We start from the raw sequence: 17,953 nt of genomic DNA, 5'->3' as shown, positions 1-17,953 counted from the left end.
GGATTATTTAGATAAAAATTAACAATGAAGTGTGCTTGAATTATCAAACCGATCTGTGATAATATGCTTACTTGATTTAATTTTACATAGAAAAATGAACTCAGTTCCCTTGTTTTGTTTAGTCAAAAAGCTACAACAGAGGAGACACTTTAATTTTGTTATTCAAATGAATTGTATAAGAATAGCGATAATAATAACAACATGGTATTCTTGTATTCATTTTATAATCAGAAGTGGTTGACCATATTTGTTAAGTTAGGGTAGACAACGAAAACTGACACTATTGTAGTTTAAATCACCACAGTTAATGCTATTTGTCAATATCTTGGAAATATGTATTGAATACACACATTTATGCTTCAGTAACAGAACACACAACGAATGATCAAATTTATATCAGCATAAATATCCTGCACTGCTTGCAGGCCTAAAATAACGAAATATGCCACTCACAATATGGAGGAGGCGTTGACGTATGATATTCACCCTTATTCAGCGTCTATCCTTTTACGTCAAAGTAAAGCGCTCGCTCCATTGTGGAGTAAATTGGAGTGTATTTAGCGACGCGTACGGTTCCTACCATGGAGTCACAGGTATGGTTGTTCGAAATTGTCCAGCAATCCTAAACGTTTATTAAACGTGCATGGCAGATGTTGCACAGGTTTAACCTTAGAGCTATCTAGAGTACATTGAGTTTCGATATTATCGGATGTAGTCAGCTTAAGTCAAGCTAGCGAACAGATGTAGGGTCCGTAGTTTTCTTTCACTTCTAGCAGGAAGTTCCTGGTCATATGGCTCGAACTCCTAAATCTCTCTAGAATAATCCACACTGCCTTGATTACTTATCTTAATGCAAGGCTGTTACTTGAGGCAACAAATCGGGGAAATGCTACATATGCTGACTTTTGTTTTTATTGCTAAATAGTGTTAAACTTCACCAACTTTTCATGGATGGCTAGCCACCTAGCTTGGACATGAATAGGACATTGTTCGCAGTCAAACATTTGTTTTCACTGAGGCGCCGCTGTTCGTCTCTGCGCTGCCAGGTGACAACCAACCCGGAGGAAATTGCCAAACTCTACAAAGAGCTCAGCCTCTTTCCCTCTTTAAGCAGAGCAGACGTGGGACCTGTTATCACCTCTCAGTATGGAGGCAAATACAGCAACATATACACAGGTACAACTAGCATCTGTCGCATCAAAAAAATATTTCCGTTTCTATTTGATTCGTATAATTTCTGAATTCATGTCTGCAGAGTGGAGCCAGCGTGATCTGGAGAGAAATGAGAACGTCAAATTCTGCAGACAATACATTGTCTTCCATGATGACAAGTCGGTGGTCTACTCTGGCACTTCTGGAAACTGTACTGAAGTCAAAGGAGAGTATGTAAAGTGTTATTTTATCTTGAGTAGACATACTATCTAATTTGAGTCGAAACCCAGGAAAACTCGACTGTATCTCCTCATTTGTTTCTCGCCTCAGACTTCTTAGTAAGGACTCTCCCTCCGGTGAAATGAAGGCAGTTGTCAGAGAATGCACAGTCAAAGGAGAGGAGAAGCAGTTTCTGGAGGTGTGTGGCTCTCTGGTCCTGCTCAGATGTGGATGACTTAGATAAAAGCAGTCCTCAGTAATCACAGCCATTCACGTTTGGCATTAAAACCCATCCCTAATGATTGGATCTCAGTTAATGTGCAAGCAAACACGTTGCCATATCACTTAGAGGGCTTTCAGTTGAGCACACATTTTTGGTGCACATTGCACTGTCCAAACGTAAGAAAACATGTAACGCTCAGCGTTACATGTAGATGGGTTGCTTTCTGACTGAATCAGGACGGGGCATTTTATACCACAGTTACAGCAGCAGGTACAATAAACTCCCAAACAAACTAAAACAAAAACACTGCAAAGAAAAGTCACTCATCCATACTGTGTCCAATAATCCTTTCTTTGCAAAATGTCCTCAGTTGCTATTTATTTTATTTAAATAACCCAGGAGCAGTGTCTGATTCATTTTGTTTGCTTTATAAACTGGGAGATTTCCAATGCAGTTCTTGCTACGGCATTCGGGGAGTCATGTCAGGTCACTGGGTCAACACGTCTTGTAGTAAACTGTGTTTAGACTGTGAAACGTATTCAAGTAAATGATTCTCAAGTTTCCGTTTGAAGGTGGTCTGCTAACTGCTTTCATCAAATTACGAAATTGGGTTTAAAGTTTGGTGTGGGTTGCATATTAAGGGAACTACACTTATTGTCCTTGTTCCGTTTCACTTTATTTCTAAAGTATACAATGTATCTCTGTCTGAATACTATTTACTCTGTCTTTTTTAATACAAATGTATTAAATGTTTATGTTTCATTTTAGATCTGGAGTAAAAACATCAAGGTGAAGAGCATCAACCTAACAGCTTTAAAGAAACATGGCAAAGTCTATGAGGATGGTAAATCATGTTCAGGAAAAAAAAAAAAAAAAAACTGCTTTTTACCTGCAGTTTGTTTGGCAGTTTGCTGTAACATCTGGATTTTTATTTTTTATTTTTTTATTTTTCGCACATTCCCAGAGCAGTTTGGCAGCTTGGTTTGGTCGCACTCTGAAACACACCTCTTGTATGTTGCTGAAAAAAAGAGGCCTGAGACTAAATCCTTCTTCCAGGTAAGATGTAGATAGAAAAAAAAAATAGTTTTTATGACAAATTTAAGCAGATTTATTTATTTATTTTTTTTTTACTGCAAATAACTACTACCAGGCTAAACATTGCTTTACACAGTCAGGAACATCAAACAGCGGCTTCTTTGGTCTTTAAAGTTTTATTTTATTTCCAAGAAAGGTTGAAGTTAATTGAACCTAACAAGTCATGTAAATAATTCACACTTTAAGGGCACACACCAACAAGATTACCACTGGCAGAGGTTAGCAACACCATTACCCAATCAGAAAATCGCGGCAAACTGGTTCAGTCTTTCCGTGCTTTCATAATGACTGAACCTGAGTTATTTTCCATTGTTTTTCAAAACCAACATTCCTTGTCTGCATCTATTGTTCTGTGACCGAGGCAGCAGTGATGCGTGTTTTCTGTCCTTTATGAGATACTCATGGTGAGAGATTTCAGACTGAGGGGCTAACAACCTGCCGCGCCGCTTCTCATTTCGTCTTTACAGACAGAGTTGCCAGAGTTGTCTTCCATTGAAGATGAGGAGGAGACCATGAGGGTGGAGAAAAAAGACACGGTTAAAGTGAATTCTCCAGATTGTAGTCAAAAGTTGAATTAATCTCGTTGCATTTCACAGCACCAAATGCTACATTGTAGTCGTTGTGCGAATTTCATCCTGCAGGGGGAGCAGTTTGTCTACTATGAAGACTGGGGAGAGGCCTTAGTTGGCAAGAGCTGTCCAGTGCTGTGTGTTTTGGACATAGAGGGGGACAATGTGTCTGTGTTGGAAGGAGTACCCGACAGCATCTCACCTGGACAGGTTGGCACTGCACTGCAGTGAATCCATCTTTGTATGAATGTTTGTGTGCCTTTAATGTGGTAATAACATTTTTTTTCTAGATTTTAATCAACTGCTATCATCTCTCCAGGCATTTTGGGCCCCAGGTGACACAGGTGTGGTGTTTATAGGCTGGTGGCACGAGCCTTTCAGACTAGGCCTGAAGTACTGCCCCAATCGGAGGTGCTTATCGAATATAGTAGCAGCACACAACAGCTGGACCGTGGCAAATTAAAATTGAGTTTAAATGCAATTGAGTTCAAACGAATGCACCCGTTTTAGTATTTCTGTTGTTGCTTTCAGGTCTTCTTTGTTTTATGTGGATTTGACGGGTGGGAAATGTGGTAAGCATGAATTGTTTGTAACATTTTGTTAACAGTTCAACACTGTTAGCATAAGGTGTGATGGTGCTGTAAAGCCTCACGTCCTGATTTGTGTTTCACACAAATTGTTGACTACAGTAACATCTTTTAAGTGCATCTAAGTGTTGGCAGCACACGTATGCAGTAGTGGAAGGAATTTCTGAAAAGTCGCTAAAACAAATGCATGTTATTAAATCATACATTTTTATGTATTTATTTCACCTTCTCATTAAATGCAAAGAAACTAGATGAGTGAACCTAGAAACATGTACTTGTTTTGAGTTTTTTAACTCAAGAATAAGATTACGTCGCAGGATGTATGTTTTGGTGCATAAATGCAGAATACTCCTTTAACTCCTTAATTTTCTGTTGTAATCACAGCTACTATGGCTAACGAAAAACATGCAGCACATTTGAATTCTTTTACATCTCGTATTTCTTAAACAATATAAATCAGCAGGTCGTGCCTCAGATAAAACTTATCGGCGCGACCGACAAGTTAGCTGCTGCTGGACATTATGCGCACTATGAAGCAACTGCGCTAATATTTACACTGTGAATGCACGCTCATGGAAGACATTCCCTCTCTCATCTTAGTTCAATTTAGCATTGACATATCTGCATGAAGTTGTTGATGTATATGTTTATATGTTGTCCGCAACAGAGCAGCTTTCGTCGGACACCAGTGCGGTGTATTCCCCAAGGCTGAGCCCGGATCAGTGCCGAATTATTTATCTCGAATGTTCTGTATATGGGCCACACATGCAGTGCTGCAAGCTTTGTATGGTAAGAAAAAATTGGAGACTTTTTTTTTTTTTTTTTTTACTTGTTTATTTTCCAGTTTTCTAATTGGAAAGAAAGAAAGTGTATTTTTTAGTTTGTGAATTTTCTTTGCCGTATTCTTTTTTTTGCAGTACGACTGGTACACTAAGAAGACCTCAGTGGTTGTGGATATCGTTGGACGACCAAGAGAAGGTAAGTGGTGTTCAGTGGGAACATGAAAACATACATTTTACTCATAAGTATGTAGTAAGAGTGTAAATAAAATGTACCTCTTTGGCTTTTTTATGACTTTACAGATGGCTTCACTGGCATCTACAGCAGTCAGTTGTCGCCAAAGTGTTGGTCAGCTGACAGTACGCGGGTTGTTGTTGCTTGTCCTCAGCGCAGCCGGAAGGTATGTGTAGTTTTTACTTGTTGTCATGTTCAGGGCGGTTAAAAAAAAAAAATCAAATGTTTTTTTTTTTTCTCTCTCTTTGTGCTTTAGGATCTCTTGGTGGTGGACACGAGCACAGGAAGCATCACCTCTCTGACTCCAAGTTAGTCTCTGACTGCACTGTGTTTTATAAGTCAATGTGATTCAGTGTTGACAGTTTCACACCGGTTTACTGCAGTACGTTTGTCACAATTACTGATTTTATTGTTATATATTTGTGCCAATGTTTGGCTGTAGAGTCTGAAATTGGTAACTGGTGTCTTCTGAACATCGAGCGAGATCTGATGGTGGTCAGCTGCTCCTCTCCTAACTGCCCTCCAAATCTGGTAGGATGTGTGTCTTTGCTAAGAAAATTGAGATTTTCTTAATCCATGCAAATGTCCCATTGGATTAATGGGGTGTTCTCAAACACTTATTAAAGGAACTTTATGTAATGCAGCAGATTTTCTCTCTTACACACATGTGCCTTTTTTTGTTGTTGTTTAGAGGGTGGGCTTCCTTCCAGGAAAGGATTCCCAAGAGGAAGTGGTCTGGGTTACTTTGGAAGAGTCTCAGACTTTACCAGATATTGACTGGCAGATCAAGACTTTCACTCCCTCAGAAGGACTAGACAACCATCAATATCGTAAGATAACTCTTTGGAATATTCATGAAGTAATATTTATTAAGAACTGTAACTTTTTTGTTGCCCGTTCTAGTTTTATAATATGAACTGGCAGTATTTTTTTCCCTTTTTGTTTCAGTTATTAAACTTCACAATTAAACCACAAAAAATGGTCTTATTTTCAAACTATATGTGATTTAATAGGCAACTGTCTTTTGTAAAATATATCAGGCAGTGTATAGGTGCCACTCAGGTTGCTGCTTATTTTTATTTTTAAGGAGACTGTTTCCAGAAAACTAACATGTGACATAAAGTCTTACTTTCTTGTATAAGTTGTATTTATTAGAGTGGTGGAGAAAATAAAAAAATATATATCTTTTATTCTCAGCTTTTTGATAATTTACTCCATTTAATTTTTAAAATGTGTTTTGTCTCATTTTTCTTGTTATTTCCACAGTAGCAACAAAGCAAATTGGTAATTCTTTGCTGCAGTCTACTTAACTGATTAACTAATATATATCAAAAAATGTACAAGATTCTCTTCTTAACTCAAGAGTTTTTTGCTTTTTTTTACAGTTTGGGTTCTGAAATGTTGAAATGTTCTTGGGTGGATAGTAGAAGTCATACCTGCACAATATTCAATGCTTTAACAACGGCATCCATACTTGTGATGAAATATTGTTTAACCCCAGCGCAGATTTTGTTTGTGAAAGATCAAATGCATAGAAAATATTGCTAATATGCTTGCAAACAACACAGTAGTGTAACTATTTGTAAGCTATTCTAAGCTCTGCTACTTGTACTAATTCATGCTGCTAACATGTTTTACTGTATTTCAGCGGGCATTGACTATGAAGCTGTGCTGATGAAACCAAAAGAAGTGAAGGAAGGAGTGAAACTACCTCTGATTGTCCTCCCTCATGGTTCGTAACTCGGATAGATGGATGAAAAAAAAAAAGTCATATTCCAAAAGAGCTTACATTATGAAGTAATAAAACCTAGGCTATTAATCCCTACTGGGTTTATTTTTAGGCTCTCTTCAGTCAAGAGCTTCTACTGATCAGATTGACATTGCACACAGTTGCTATGACAATGGCGCTCCTTGTGGCAAAGTGTTACCTCATTTGACTGAAAACAAGCTCAGTAGTTGTGACAGAGATACACCTCTCTTAGTCTAATTACACGTTTTACAGTGTTTTAATTGTGCATCTGTTGCCATGGCCACCGGTTTCTAATTGATCATGTCAGGCCTGTTTCACTGTTAATCTGTTTCTCTCATCAGGAGGTCCTCACTCTGTGATTGTAGCTGAATGGCTTCTGTCTACCTCTGTGCTCTGCAGGATGGGTTTTGGTGTATTGCTGGGTAAGTTAGGTTACAAATGTTGAGTGCAGCTTCATTTGATACCTGTTGAAGCATAAGAAACCGACGCTTTAAACATAGCACTCGGCCTTTGGGGTTACTTTGAACTCAGCTTACAGAGAATACAAGGATCGCTTCCTGTTTTGTGGCCACTGATACTGTTTCAGTTGGTGAGAGCCACTCATTGGCTCATTTTTATACATTTTTATCGCTTCATTTATGCTTTTTTTTATGGAAGACTGTACAAGAACCTTCTTTATATAAACTTTTCTGGAAATGCCTTTCTGTTCAAGGTTTTTTTCCACAGCTCTTAACATTAAGTTTTTATGTGTCCTTTCTGTAAGCATTTCTACAACATAATAACTCTATAGATTACTGTAAGTGCTTACTTTAGGTTGAGGGTAAATAGCCTTTTTAAAGGTTCTTAGGAGTAGGAATGCCTTTGAAGTCTGCTTCTACTTTGATTATTGAATTGGTGGAGAAAATGGTAAAGGTCACTGTATCTGAAACATTCTCAGATAACGGTTTCAGTCTCTCTGGAAAGCAGAAGTTGCATTTGCAGTTCTAGAGCACATAAACCCAAAGACCTAATTGAAAAAAAAAAAAAAATCATACCTGTTACCGATATGAACCGGTAATAAGTTCATATCTTTGAAAATAAATCTCTGTGATATTTGTTGTACGAAGTAGCCAGTATGAGTTTTCTGTTTGTTTTTGCAAAACACAAGAAAGATTCGCAAAATCGTCATTGTTCAAAAGAAAAAAAATATTTCTCAGGTAACTTTGTTTCAAACCCTCAAACAATGCAGATGTTGCATAAATAAATATAAGAAATCTTCATTGAAATGTAGCGTGCATTTATCTACATAGAAATATAGCTAAACATTACTAGGGATGTTGGTGCTTGTGGGATTTCTTCTGAATGTGCCGTTTCTGTTTTTAGTAAACTATCGTGGCTCTCTTGGTTTTGGCCAGGACAGCGTCCTCTCACTGCTGGGCAACGTGGGTTCCCAGGATGTCATGGATGTTCAGGTAAGATCATAGCCAGCACCATTTGAGGACCAAATAAACTCAAAAAATAAGCCTGCTGCTGGTAAAGTTCAAGTCCTCTCATTTTCCCATTGTCCATTTTCTTTTCATATACTCTCTCTACTGAACTGGAATTATTCTAAATTACTTTGCTTTGATATATAACGAAAATTCTAATAAATTACAATAAAGTTTTACTTTTTTTTGTGTAGATATATGCTGAGCAAGTGCACAATTGGATTCATTTCTAAGCAAACAGAAATGAGCCTTAAATACATCTCGAGCTCCTGCTGAAAACAAATGAATTTCAGTATTGCCTTTGGTAATCTGTTAGTGTTTGTACTCTATTGGTCTCTATATATAATGACTTTGAGTTGCCATAGATGTAAAACATGGCTCATAACAACAGAGCTCTTTTTAGATGTTCTTGTTTTGTTCTCCCTTGATCACTCTCTGTGGGATTTACAAATTGTCTTTTACATAGTCTGTCATTTGTGTTTTACTTCCTCCAGGCTGCTGTTGAAAGTGTCCTAGACGCTGAGTTTGACAGGGAGAAAGTGGCCATTTCTGGGGGCTCCCATGGGGGGTTTCTAGCCTGCCATCTAATTGGCCAGTACCCAGGTTTCTACAAAGCCTGTGTGGCTCGCAATCCTGTCGTCAATTTGGCCTCCATGATTGGCAGCACGGATATCCCGGATTGGTGGGTCTAGTTGTAAAACATCCCAACACTCTTGTCTGTATTTTGGTGATTCCTGTGGTGAAAGTCTTGAGCAATTACAAAGCTGTGGTGTTTTATAATTGGTTTATGGAGACGTAAATTAAATGTTGCAGGTGCGTCGTTGAGGCTGGATACGATTACACTCCAGATTGCCTCCCTGATCCTGCCGTTTGGGAACAGATGTTGAACAAGTCCCCTATCAAATACGTCCCTCAGGTACATTTATGTAAATCTCGGATGCGTACTTCTGACTTTACTGCTTTTGTTGTAGTGATCTCATGCAAGTTATTATCTGGTTAAGGTTCGGACCCCAGTGCTGCTGACTTTAGGGGAAGACGACAAGCGTGTCCCTAACAAGCAAGGAATTGAATACTACAAAGCTCTGAAAGCAAAGCAGATCCCTGTTCGGTAAGCACTGACCAGGCGCCTCATGCGTAACAGACTGTGTAGCTTACGCATTAAAAGTTGCCATAGCTTACAGAATGGAAATGCTTTCTATTCACAAACACACTTTGAGTTACATGGCGATGCCCTTACAGCAATATGAATGCAGTCAATGTGCTTTGCTGTTTGTTTATTAATGCTCTAACTTATATTTGCACAGGTTACTGTGGTACCCTGGAAACAACCACTCTCTTTCCAAGGTGGATGCAGAATCAGATGGTTTCATGAACATCGCTTTGTGGATAATTCAACACTTAGGTCTGTGATGGTGACATAACGAAGATAGCTGTAATGTGCAAAAAGACTAAAGGACATTAGTTGCAAACTTATTTTTATGTTATAAGGCCCAATCCAAAGCCAAAACATGGACAACTGATCTTCAGCTAGAATACACTAACTGTGCGTAACCCATAATCTACCTGTGGGTATTGTTGTTAATTTTGAGTATTGCATAAGAGGATGACAAACAATTAAAAATATAATAATATTACACTTAAATAAAATATTTGACTCGATGGAAACATTTTATTAATACTGACTTGATTTTTCTTTCTTCTGTAATTTGAATCAGAAAATCAAAAGGGCTTTTAATTATTTCGACTTTCTCTGTGATTACATGAAAAGAATAACATTTATAATCAGTCTCTTTTTTTTAGAGATTTTCTTCTGCTTGGGTGATTTTTTTTCTGTTTTTTTTGTTGTTGTTTTTTTAGCTAAATCTCTTGATTGTACCATTTTGTGCACTTAATAAAACAATTGTAAGAAAGCTCACTGTGTGAGTCAAGTTTTTAAATGCATTTTCGTATAGGTGAGTTAGGAGACTTTTCTCTTCCAATAAGCTTAGGTAAAAGCGCTTCCGAATGCACCCTAAATTACATGTCCATGTTGAAAGTAAACATTTGACCACAAACTATATGTAAACAGGAAGAAGAGACTTAGTTGTTTTTTTATTATTATTATTATTTCTGTTCACATAGTTAAATGTTCTGCAAATAATATTTACTTTTGTTATTTCTTTTGGTAAGTGAATATATTTTGTTTACAGTTTGTAGTAAAGATACTACATCTGTGAGCCACCACATGACGCTTAGCAGTCCCTGACTCCCCATACCAGTGCATGTCAATAAATTTAGATCGAGTGATAATTTTTAGAAGCTGTGAAGATGTATCACTTCCTCTAGTGATACATTTTCACAGCTGTAATGGCGTGTCTGGTGTTTTCACTACACGTCTGCATCAGTATACATCATCCTGCACAAATTTTTACTTAATGGAGGGAACCATTACAAAGGTGTAGCGCTCGTATACGATTGAAAAGACATAAACATTTTTCTTATCTGACATAGTTTAAAAGGTACTATGGAGGAATAGTCAAAAATTTCAGCAAACTACTGTATTGTGAGAAGGTCCAAAATGTTAGACTAAAGTCAAACAGTTTACGCAATACCTCTGCCAAATACTATAAGGAAATGCATGTCAACTTGAAAGAAGCTTACAACAGTTTTACCTTAAATAGAAACAGTTAAACCAAATGTCAGACACTGAGGAAAAAAATAATTCTACAGTGCATGTTAAAAAATGTGCAAGATAAAACCATTTAAGTTATTGTGTAATGGTCTAGGTGATCTCAAATCTGTGTTGTATGATTGTCAATGCCCCAAATCCCAAGACGCCTACATTTGTTCAGAATTGAAGAATTTCCTCTGTCTTTCTTCCCTTAGAGGAAATCAGTATCTAAAAAAAACAAAACAAAAACTTATTTTTAATATAGTCTAAAGAGCGTATTATAAAAAACTCATAAAAACAAATATTATTTTAAAGTGTATTAAATTACTTCAGTTAAACTTGCAGCTGATGTTCCTCATTCCTTGTTTTATGTCACATGCTTTGCATCATACTACTGCATATTTGACCACATGGTTTCACTTCTGCATTCATTTTGCTTCGTTTTACTGCAGACACTTTTGGACAATTTACACACTGTCGTCTCTTCAAGAGGAATAACGCTTACAAAGTTTTTCTCAAACTATTATGATTTGTTTTTAATCTGATATGGTAAGTGGACTTTTTTCTACCCTTGTAAATGTAGTGTTTCCCTTTAAAAATATTAAGCTGTGGAACTGGATAAATTTTACATCGGGAATTAAAGTGTGTTGGCAGTGATTTTAAAGCTCCTTTTAATGCAAGATTTATTCAATGTGTTGATAAACTTTCTTAAGTTAAACTGCATGCTTCTACAATATTTTCTGACTTATTGAAATTTGGTAAATTTTTTCAGGCTCTGGAAAAAGTTCTTCTTATCATGAGTCAGTTTCTGCTATATGGAAACGCAATCAACATCCAGTTTTTTCCATGCGACGCTGATGTGAATTCAACCACAGTGGACTGCTCTAACAGGCCTATCAAGCACATCCCGATCATTAAGGCTGCGACTGTTTTATCAATCGATTTGAGTGGCACTAAGGTGCAAGCAGTGAGGAACCATGCATTTGCAGGTGTCCCAAACGTTAATATTTTAAAAATAAAAGGTAATTGTCTCCCAGGTCAACTTAGGCTCCCAGAGCAGCAAGGATGCAACATGGAAATTGAGCCCCATGCCTTCAAGTTCCTTAAAAATCTTACATCTCTGCATCTGTCGGGAAACAGCCTCACATCTATACCAAACTTACCTGAAAACTTGCTGTTTCTTGATTTGCAGTACAATTGCATCTTTAACATATTTGCCCCTTTAAAGACTCCAAATCTAGAGACTCTGCTACTCTCCAAGAACTGTTTTTATGCCAACCCCTGCAACCAGTCTTTTTACATCAATGCAACTGTTTTTGGAGGATTACCTAAACTCAAAAACCTTACATTAGGGTATGATAATGTAACAGCTGTCCCAAAAGACCTGCCAGCTTCTTTGAAGGTGCTGGATTTAAGAGAGAATACAATGACAGAGGTCCCAGAAGGGTCATTTGCCAACCTGACAGCCCTCGAGTATCTGAATTTGGAGTGGAACTGTCAGCGTTGCGACCATGCAGCACGGCCCTGCTTCCCTTGCCCACAAAATCGCCCTCTCCTGCTGCATCCCAACTCACTGTATTCTGAAAACAGCTCCATCACATTTCTGAGCTTAAGAGGAAATTCCCTAAAAACATTTCCAGATGGTCTTTTTAGGCCATTGAAGAATTTAAAGGGACTGGACATCTCTGACAATCTCCTGGCATTTGCTATACAAAATGGCACCTTTTTTCAAGAGCTGACCGGCCTCACTTGGATTAGCCTCATTTACAACTATGAACCGCTGAAGACCTTTGGAAAACTGGATCTCTCTCCATACATTGGCAACATATCGGGTTTGCAAAGGCTTTTACTCAGTGGGAACTTTTTCCATACCATATCAAAAAAAGGTTTCCATGTTCTGTCTCAACTCAAAAGTCTGTCAAAATTAGAACTGAGAATGAACTTTATTAGCGAATGCAATTTGACTTCCCTGAAGCAGCTACCATCTCTCACTGCCATAGACCTCTCCCAAAATATGCTGAATTTCCTTCCATGCTGTTCTGAATCATCTGGAACTGCAGAACCAGACAGCTGTCAGAACCAGAACTTGTATTCAGGTGATTTCCAAGACGTACACACTCTCATACCAGACAGAGAAACAAGAACTAGTAGCCACATTTGGCAATCTGACCAGTCTAATGGACCAGAAACGACAGATGGCAGCGAGTGTCAAATTCCATCTCTTGAGAGCTTTAAAAATAAGTATTGTTGGCAAAAGCTATCTTTTGACCTTTCTCAAAATGACATCTTATCACTTAATAAAAGAGTGTTTTCAGGCATGGAAAAGGCAGTTTGTCTAGACCTTTCATACAACTACATGAGTCAGACATTGAGGGGTGGGCAGTTCAATAGCATGACAAATTTAGTCTTTCTTAACATGTCCTTCAATAGGCTGGATCTTTATCGTGATGATGCTTTCAGTGAACTTCGGTCTACATTGAAGGTATTGGATGTCAGTAATAATGACTTTCACTTCAAGATGAGAGGAATGGGCCATCGTTTTGAGTTTCTTAAAAATCTGACTAACCTGGAAGTGCTGAGTCTAGCTAACAATGGCATTGGGATGCGGATAGATCAAAGGCTGGTCAGCAGGTCCTTGCAATACCTCTACTTCAGTGGTAATCATCTGGACATCATGTGGAATGCTGACTACAAAACATACATTCATTTCTTTCAGAACCTAACAAAGCTGAAATTCCTGGACATCTCCAGCAATAACCTGAAGTCACTCTCAGCAGAAGTACTGTGTAACCTCCCAGTGAGCCTTCAGAGCCTCTGCATCAGCAGAAATTCCATGAAGAATTTTCCCTGGCAAAACATTTCAGCTCTGAGCAACTTATGTCATCTGGACCTAAGCTACAACTCTCTAAGTAATTTGGTTTCCCAGGAAATAAAATTTGGAGACCAATTTTCCTTTCTGGACCTGAGTCACAATCACCTTACCTCAATTCCTGACAATTTCTTCAATGAAGCAAGGTCTTTGCAGCATCTGTATCTCAATCACAATAAGATCAAAGAGTTGAACCATCAGCGTCTACCTGCACCCTTTCAAAAGGGGAGCACCCTTCAGACACTCACCCTGCACGAGAACCCATTTAAATGTGACTGTAATACTTCATGGTTCGTTGTCTACTTGCGGACTACTCCAGTAAACATTCCTTATCTGACAACACGAGTGCGCTGTGGATACCCAGACTCTCAACAAGGTGTGATTCTTCTGTCCATAGACCAACATTCCTGCCAGGACATCTTTGGTAGCTTAGCCTTCCTAGTTTGCTCTTTCTTATCTATGACATTTACTGCTCTTCCTCTGCTGAAGCATCTCTACGGCTGGGATGTGTGGTACTGCCTGCAAGTCTTCTGGGCAGGACTCAAAGGCTACTCCCAGCTGCCCGGTGGTGTTTCAGATCATCACTACGACGCTTTTGTGGTTTTTGACACCGGGAATCTCGCTGTGAGGGATTGGGTTTACAATGAGCTGACTGCTAACTTGGAATGCTCTGGCCACAGAAGATTTTCTCTCTGTTTAGAAGAGAGGGACTGGATACCTGGCCTCTCATGTATCGATAATTTACACAGTGCTGTTCACAGCAGTGTGAAGACAGTGTTTGTGCTGTCCAGGAGCACACATGGAACCGAGATGGTCAACGGTGTAATCCGACAAGCTTTCTTCATGGTTCAGCAGAGGCTTCTTGACGAAAAGGTATTTTCCCAGTTTTTTTTTTTTTTTTTTGTATGCTGTGCGGATGTTGTAATCTTTTCATAGCCCTAACATATTTCTGAAACTTTCTATTTAAGGTTGATGCAGCTGTGGTTGTTCTCTTGGATGAAATGTTTCCAAAACTAAAGTACCTCCAACTCAGAAAGAGACTGTGCAGGAAGTCTGTGTTGTCCTGGCCGAGAAACCCAAGAGCTCAACCCCTTTTCTGGAACCAGATGAGAATGGCATTGTCATCTGATAATCTCAAGTTTTATGACAATAACATGAGTGAAAGTTTTATATGATTGTTAAGTGAAATAATTAAAGTCCTGGGAAAATATTTACCCTCTTACAGATTTGCTCTGTTTTTGCTTTTAAGTTTTGTTTTTCTTTTTCTTTTCTGTTTTTTTTTTTTCATCAAATTGATTTTTATATTAAACAAAGATACTTGGGGTTTAAATATAAAAAAATAAATAAATGTTTTCAGTTTTTAGGGGGGGAAATGGTGATGACCAACCTGGTGCAATATGAAAAAGTAATTCCCTCCAATAACGCTTTAAATCTAGGTACTAGAAGGAAATTTGCCCACTCTTCTTTGCACAGTTGTTTTAATTAAGCCATATTGAATGTTATCCAGCATAAATCCCTTCCTTAAAGTCATGACACATTATGGCAATTGGACTTCACTCTAAAACCTTTATTCCATTTATTCAATAAGTGGTCCAGGTGAACAAGTTTATTTGAGTTTAATGCTACAAATAGATAACAATTTTCCTCTGAATTTTCTGGTAGAGAGCAGAATTTATCTATCCATTGATTATGTATTGTCTGATATAAAAGTTTGATTTATTGAAGTGTCACAAAAAAATAAAAATAAAAAACAGAAGAACTTAGTGAGGAGGTAGAAACTTTTCTTCTGGACTGTACTGTAGAATTTATATATTTCCATCTGACCTCATTTTAACAAACTGACAGTTTCATTAATGTTTTATTGTTTCTTTATCTGTCTGTATTTCAGTTTTTGGAGCAAAATTAAACTCTGTAGCAAAACAGATGATGGCTTGTAACGGTTTTTTGATGTCACAGAAGGCTGAACACAGGTGTGATGGTGTAGCTTATGTAAAAGACACAAAGACAGATAAGTTTACTACCTTATAGGATTCAGTTTTCTTTAAGATTTCTGAACTGTATTTGTTGCCACATTAGGTCTTTAAAATTATTCTTACTTATTAAACAATTCCAATTTCATGGTTTCTCTTTTTCATTTTGATTGATTTATATTTAACCTTACCAAAGATGTGCTGAAGAACAAGTGGGTCTTGGGTGCTACGAAAGTAATTGGGATTCAGTTACGGCAGTATACAAACAAATTGACATTGTTTTATGTGATTTATTAAACATTACAAGAGAGTATGTGATGTACCTGCAAGAAACCCACAACTCTGAAAGTTTCACTTCTCTTTGGTTGGGTGGAAATAAAAAGCCTGAATAGTTTTGAAACAGAAATCTAATAGTTTTGGAATAGCCTAGTCTTTTGCAAGGTGGAGTGGGCTACTATTACCAAGTGAAAATGTCAGATGTGCGTGGACAGTCCCTTATCAAAGAAGTCTGAATGCTGAGGCGTATCTTTAAAGAAAAAAACAAAAAAATGAATCTAGCATCCAATATGTTTGAAATGTATTGTTGAGCAGAGGATCCCAACCCTTGTCTTTGGGTCACACTATCATGATTTCTGGTGCATTTGAAGCCATATTGACAAGATGATTTGATTCAGTTTACCAGGGGAAGGGACACATGTTAAATATGCTTACCAGTGAGCGCTAATTTAAAAGACACAAAAGAATTATTAAAATCATGCACACATGCATGATTTTCTGAATTTTCTGAATTACAAACTTACATAAAATGCACTAACAAAATATATATTTATAAACACATCTCAAAATCACAATTGTAATAGTGGTATCAAGCAGCGTGACAGAGATATTAAACAAAGAATAACTTTTGTCTGAGTTTTTTCCCTACTAATAAAAATAAAATAAACGGTTTAACTGTTTTACATTTTTATTTGTGAGATAATACTGCTGGAAGAAAATAATCTCCCATTTAAAAAAAAAATGTTTACACGTCTTTGCCAGACGTATTAATGTTACAGTTTATGTACTCTAATGAAATGCAATTATCATACTGATTCACTGACGCATGTGATGTGTAGATTTATGAATATTTGCTTTAAAATGGTATCTGTGTGGAAAATTAAATCGTCCAATCACTGCTCGCTCGTGCTGCCCTACCACAGCTCTTGCTCGCGCACGCGCCAGCTGGGTTAGCGCGCCCACGCGGACCCGATGGTAGGACAGGTCACAGCTGAGCCGATGAGATCATGGAGGCTGCGCTGAGGTCGGACGGGATACGGCCGACGGGACTGAGCGGTGATGGAGAGCTGCTTGTCCGGTAAGATGGAGCTGCGCGTACAGGGCGCACCTGGACTTTTTTTTTTTTTTTTTGTAAGGTGGGAGCGTTATGTGATGCTATTCTATGAATATAAATTAAAATTGACTGCGGTCAGTTTGCGTGACAGATTATTTCTTATGTAAGATACAAGCTCGGACTCGTGTGGCCGTGTAGATGCTAGAAACTAATCCTTTATGCCGTGGTCGTAGTAGAATTGTTTGGGCGTCTGTGCCCGGCTTGCCTGGTCACTTATAAGGTCTTCTTGGTAGGTTGTTCGTATAGCTTTAAACTATGTTAAACTACTTATTAAACCCTTTTATTATGAATAATAAATTATCATGCTTTGAAGGTGTTCTGTTTTCGCAGTAAGGGTGGTGACTCCACTTTTATCTCCACAGCAACAGCTGGTTGTCGACTCCAAAGTAAGCTGCAGGCGCTTGTGGACTGATTTAATGCCAGACGCGCATTTAAATCGAGCATTCCCACCCCCTTTCAGTTTCCCTGTGCGTATTTGATTTTATTTATTGTTTTCGTTTTAAAAACGAAAACATTTAGCGGCATATACTGTACTTCGCTGGCATTCACTTTAATGAACCAGCTATTTGTGGCACCTCCACCTCAGTATTTGTAATATAGAAAAAAGCTTTATAGGTACTAGCTAGCATGTGTGTACTTTCTTTTTTTTTTTAACCACGTGTAGAATCTATTTTAGCATGGTCTCACTTTGAATAGAAAAACTGCATAGTACTTTTCTATAAGCCCAATTTATTGTCATTTAGACAACTGTACATCTCATGTACATGACATTCCGTTTATTGTCCCGAGCAATAACAGATAAGGGATTGACAGCTATGTTATGATTGACAGGCAGATTTAACCAGTCCCTCAGTTGTATCCTGTAAAGGGACTCCAAGTACCCAATCCTCTTAGATTAGAGGAGGGATTATGATTTGGATTTGCCTCTGCTTTATAGTCAGTTCTCAATGTCTGCTCCCCCAACATGCTGGGTGTCTAAGGGAACTTTTTTATTTGTCT

General features: G+C 38.0%; 3 protein-coding genes across 10 annotated transcripts in view; all 3 read left to right on the top strand.

The window, feature by feature from the left end:
- Positions 1–486: 486 nt before the first annotated feature.
- On the top strand, positions 487–9,985 carry LOC103129855 (acylamino-acid-releasing enzyme-like). Of its 2 annotated transcripts, XM_016665467.1 has the most exons (23): positions 487–593; positions 1,047–1,176; positions 1,256–1,382; positions 1,483–1,570; positions 2,363–2,438; positions 2,559–2,650; positions 3,157–3,231; positions 3,331–3,468; positions 3,578–3,669; positions 3,790–3,830; positions 4,513–4,634; positions 4,763–4,823; positions 4,928–5,025; positions 5,116–5,167; positions 5,296–5,390; positions 5,551–5,689; positions 6,508–6,591; positions 6,951–7,031; positions 7,972–8,060; positions 8,570–8,757; positions 8,889–8,991; positions 9,077–9,183; positions 9,380–9,985. In XM_016665467.1, exons 1-23 carry the CDS (start codon positions 582–584, stop codon positions 9,483–9,485), a joined length of 2,196 nt encoding a protein of 731 aa, XP_016520953.1. In that variant the 5' UTR covers positions 487–581; the 3' UTR covers positions 9,486–9,985. The 2 variants fall into 2 exon arrangements, with proteins under 2 accessions (XP_016520953.1, XP_007541132.1); XM_007541070.2 differs by lacking the exon at positions 487–593 and having other exon boundaries at positions 626–1,176; positions 5,302–5,390.
- A 273-nt stretch (positions 9,986–10,258) lies between these two features.
- On the top strand, positions 10,259–14,848 carry tlr9 (toll-like receptor 9). The gene is made up of 3 exons (XM_007541069.2): positions 10,259–11,274; positions 11,498–14,467; positions 14,563–14,848. Exons 1-3 carry the CDS (start codon positions 11,272–11,274, stop codon positions 14,767–14,769), a joined length of 3,180 nt encoding a protein of 1,059 aa, XP_007541131.1. The 5' UTR covers positions 10,259–11,271; the 3' UTR covers positions 14,770–14,848.
- A 1,937-nt stretch (positions 14,849–16,785) lies between these two features.
- Positions 16,786–17,953, top strand: part of LOC103129859 (ELKS/Rab6-interacting/CAST family member 1-like) — a 167,649-nt gene continuing 166,481 nt past the window's right edge. For 6 of the 7 annotated variants that reach the window (XR_001660118.1, XM_016665463.1, XM_016665466.1 and 3 more), the window contains exon 1: positions 16,786–16,918. The gene's annotated coding sequence lies outside the window, so the exon portion shown is untranslated. The remainder of the gene's footprint in view (positions 16,919–17,953) is intronic. The other variant, XM_016665465.1, reaches the window with a different exon arrangement.

Source organism: Poecilia formosa, unplaced genomic scaffold, assembly GCF_000485575.1.
Source record: "Poecilia formosa unplaced genomic scaffold, Poecilia_formosa-5.1.2 Scaffold586, whole genome shotgun sequence".
Lineage (NCBI taxonomy): Eukaryota > Metazoa > Chordata > Actinopteri > Cyprinodontiformes > Poeciliidae > Poecilia > Poecilia formosa.
Note: the sequence above shows the minus strand (reverse complement) of the source record. Positions and strands in the feature narration are given on the sequence as shown.